General features: G+C 40.8%; 1 protein-coding gene across 1 annotated transcript; it reads left to right on the top strand.

Moving 5' to 3' along the window:
* The first annotated feature begins 400 nt into the window (after positions 1 to 400).
* On the top strand, positions 401 to 1,999 carry LOC141914476 (histamine H3 receptor-like). Its single transcript, XM_074805702.1, has one exon. It carries the CDS (start codon positions 404 to 406, stop codon positions 1,997 to 1,999), a length of 1,596 nt encoding a protein of 531 aa, XP_074661803.1. The 5' UTR covers positions 401 to 403.
* Positions 2,000 to 4,304: the final 2,305 nt, after the last annotated feature.

Below are 4,304 nucleotides of genomic sequence, written 5' to 3'. Positions count from 1 at the left end.
GAGGGAGAGGGAGAGGGAGAGGGAGAGGGAGAGAGAGGGAGAGAGAGAGAGAGAGAGAGAGAGAGAGAGAGAGAGAGAGAGAGGGAGAGAGAGGAGACGGAGAGAGAGGAGACGGAGAGAGAGAAGAGAGAGGAGAGGGGGAGAGAGAGGGAGAGGGGCGAGAGAGGGAGAGCTATTAGAATGCGTTACACCTGTCATTAGGTTTAACACATGTCTATTTGGAATTCATTCCTTTGCTAAAGTTCATATGTATCAATATGTCTGTAAATATATTTGTCCTGTCTATAATTTCAGGTAAAATGGCAGCGACGAATCTCCCCGTGAACTACAGTGAATTCAGATACCAGGGATAATAAAAATACGTTCACAAATTCCGAAAATCACGAGATGGATAAATCACGAGATGGATTTAAAAATGATTGACGAAGCGTCGATGGCGATGAAACTGAACAGTACCTCAATTCGAGCGGTTACTGACGGAAGCGCCACCACAGCAACGCGGGTCACCGGTCACAGTTTTTTCATTATGTGGGCTGTATCAGTGTTAGTCGTATCAGTAACAGTAGTAACTATAGTCGGTAATCTATCCGTGATCATTGTCTATGCTATGTCGAAACAATTGCAAAAATTCTCGAATAATTTCATCATAAGTTTAGCGGCGGCCGACTTTACGATTGGATGTTGTATGCCAGTGAATTTAATGGTCACCCTCTCGGGATCGTGGCCTTATAACACCTCAATTTGTAACACTTATTCACTATTTGAAAGTTCGTTATGTTACTCGTCGTTTTCTAGTATTTTAATGATAAGTTTAGATCGATGGTGGTCGATACATTGGCCGTTTCAGTATCGGGTTAAACAGAGCAGACGCCGAGCAGTAGTTATCATACTGAGCGCGTGGATCTTCTCACTCGCATTATTCGGACCTGTAAATATCGTTTGGCGTCAAATATCCGGAAGACAATATGAGATATTGACGGTATCGTTAAAATGTAGCGAACAGCCAGTCGAGGATCTACGAGTGATTCTAACAGCCGCCATTGTAACATTCTTCCTGCCTCTAACAGCGCTAATCGTTTGTAACGTTTCCATTTATTTGAAAATCGCTCGACGTAAAGACAACAATATTCGCCGTTCGGTTACCTCGGAAACGTTAAGTTTCATATCGCGTAAATCGTCGACGGATAGCGGAAGCGGAAGTAGCTCGACGGCGGACGAGCAGGCTACTGAATTGTTACGGACTGATCCGAACGATCACTCGGAGTCGGAGTCACCCGAACCGAGTAAACCCGTTATCGAGACGGGAAACGAAAAACTACCGAAACGAATTCTAAACAATCGCCCGAATTTAAACCGTAGACACTCGTGCGCCCCCTGTAGTGTGTTTAACGCAAATACACCTCCCCAACCCCGTCACCCGAATAGACTGACCCAGTTCTCACGGAGGGTCTCGTTTGATTTGGGAATGTTGGCCGATAAAAGGCCGGTGAGTGTGACAAGCCGAAGCACGAATTCATCCGCGCTATTACGCCGCAGATCCAGTGTAAATGAGGAACTAATTCGTGATATATTCTCTAAACAGGACCGTAAAGCTGCGCGCGCACTAGCGCTGTTAGTTGTCATGGTAACGGTGTGTTGGGCCCCGAATGTAGTATTACGGATTATATCGACGGCGGTCCCGGGTTCGATACCGATGTGGGTTCGAGATATCTCGTTCTGGTTGGTTCTAGTAAACTCTGGTTTAAACCCGTATCTCTACGCCACTGGTAACTCGAAATATCGTCGCGTAATTCGCTCGTGTTTCGGTAGGCGGCGCTGCGGTAATAATCAACAACGTTCAACGCCCCCTAGCGGTGGTGGACAGAATACATTCCGCGCGTGGAACACGAAGAATCTCTCGAAACCGTACATAACAGCAGTAAGACTAGATAATCATATACTCAGTGGTACTGATGGGATTCTTAAACCCGCTGCTGCTGCTGCTGCCGCTGACGTTTGAAAATATCAGTCGAACAGTTATCAGAATTATCAACAATTTGAGAATCTCTGAAACATTGATACAAGACGCGCGTCAAATATTTATCAGTTCATGTCAAATTCATGACATTTTTGGCTTCTTCGATTTTAATCAATTCTCGCTTCAGACATAAGTAAAAGATTCAAGTGCAGGAATTATAAATATTTGAAATTTAATTGTCTTTAGATTTACATATTATGTTGTAATATTGATGCATTTAGATATTCAAACTGTGAGCTAGTGTCGATAGGGAGATACCGGGGGAGGGGGAGGGGGAGGGGGGGGGGGTAGTCGTGGGGAGTATGGCCGGTTGTTGATTTATAATGAGGCATTCGAGAAAACATGAAATCTGAAAGGTATTTTATAAACTAGTTAAACATTGACTTTGAAATGAGATATAAAAGCGACACACAATGAACCAGTGGGTTTTAATTAGACTTCAGTGGGTTTTAATTAGACTTCAGTGGGTTTTAATTAGACTTCAGTGGGTTCTAATTAGACTTCAGTGGGTTCTAATGGGTTCTAATAAGACTTCAGTCAATTGTTTTGATTTCAAAAAAGTGAGTGGGTCTGTGATATCGGTGTTTAGTATGCCTGTTATAGGCAGAATTTATCTGTGATGCTGAAACTAAAATAAGTAGATACATTTCATACGGAGATGTTATATAGGATTAATATATTTGTATTTGATTCGATTTCATTTTTATTTGTATAAAGAACATTTCGAACTGTTTCATTCATAAACCGTTACTGACGAAACCGTTACGTCACAACACGCTACATAAATTACCGCTTTATGTAAATTTATTGAAATTTAAATATATAAAGTTTAGATTTTTCCCACAATTTGAATAATTTGTCTAAAAATGTTCAATAATATTTTTAATTCAGTATTAACAATAATTGTTCGAATGTTGTATTATTATCGTTACTCGTTAACAATCAGTGTTTCATTCAGTGATGTTTAAATTTCTTCGGTTAAAAAAGATTTATTTGCGCGGTGGTTCAATTCTGATTCGATTAAGTACTTATATTCGAATACATCCACACTTTGTAAAGGTAACATCTCAGCAAATTATTTTCTATCAAGTTAAGGGAACATCTCAGCAAATTATTTTCTATAAAATTAAGGGTAGCACGGGCTAATTGGGCTTTCATCAAATTAGTTTTAAATATTGTATTGAAATAATTCACAAAGTTGCATATATAAAGAGCTTTCAATAATTCATTGTTCACATGTTCGTTTATATTTAGCGTTGCTATGGTTACTATAGATCGTCTCGTTACTATAGTTACTGTGAATAAATGATTAATTGGAATAAATTGGAATAAATTGAATTGAATTTTGTTGTATAAATTGTGTTAAGAGTTGTTTGTGTTAAGGAGATTGTTGTGCGATCAGTTGTCGGTGGAGACGTGTGTCGGGGGAGGGTGACGTGTCGGGGGGACGTGTCGGGAGGTGACGTGTTCGGGGGGGGGGGGGGGGGTGACGTGTCGGGGGGAGGGTGACGTCTAGTCTGTAGCGTGTTGATGCTGTATATAGTGACGATGAACACTCGAGGTCAACGTCAAGAGATCACTTGATATCAACATGAATCAAAATATGTTGGTTAAAACTCAAATAAAGTCTGAATTGTGTGTTAGAATGAATCGAAGTTAGGCCCGATTACAACAGCCACATTTATCATATTCATTACAAATTGTGTAACTCTACATGTCTGTATTTGACGTCTGCTCTGGCGCCCCTCCCTGCCACATCGTGCAACTAATTAGTGTATAATTAATTGCTAACCTCCCTCTCGAAGACAACCCGCTACCTTACTGATTATCAGGAGACTAATGGCCGGACATTCTAATTATTGACGCCACCTAGTGGATTTTCTACAAACTGTCACCGGCGAATATTCAAGTGCACTTCCGGTAGGTTCAGCGTGTGTTGTTTCAGTGCAGTTCCAGTTCAACAGCCGCTTCTATCAAACTGTGTTTTACTCCTGGAATAGATCAGTCAGTTTACTGGTCGTTACTGCCGAGTAAATCTTCATTAATCCAGTATTATAAATCAAATATAAACGCGCACTAGTGGCTGCCCCAGAAACACGTTGAATCCATGTCGAGAACTTCTTTATCAAAATCAGTTACAAAAATGTTGTAACAAGATAAAGAAAGTGAGAAAAAAAATGATGTGAAGTTCGTTGGGTTTAGAAACATTTCAGACCGATGTTTTACAATAAATGAACTGTAGATTCTCCCGAACCCGTGTTCAAACTCCCCCCCCCTCTCGCTCTCT

The sequence above is a fragment of the Tubulanus polymorphus genome, unplaced genomic scaffold (genome assembly GCF_964204645.1).
Source record: "Tubulanus polymorphus unplaced genomic scaffold, tnTubPoly1.2 scaffold_25, whole genome shotgun sequence".
NCBI lineage: Eukaryota > Metazoa > Nemertea > Palaeonemertea > Tubulaniformes > Tubulanidae > Tubulanus > Tubulanus polymorphus.
The sequence above is the reverse complement of the archived record's forward strand: the minus strand, read 5'-3'. Positions and strand labels throughout refer to the sequence as shown.

Excerpts from the sequence above, each read along its gene's own strand:
- LOC141914476 (XM_074805702.1), top strand. The coding sequence starts at position 404 with ATGGATTTAAAAATGATTGACGAAGCGTCGATGGCGATGAAACTGAAC.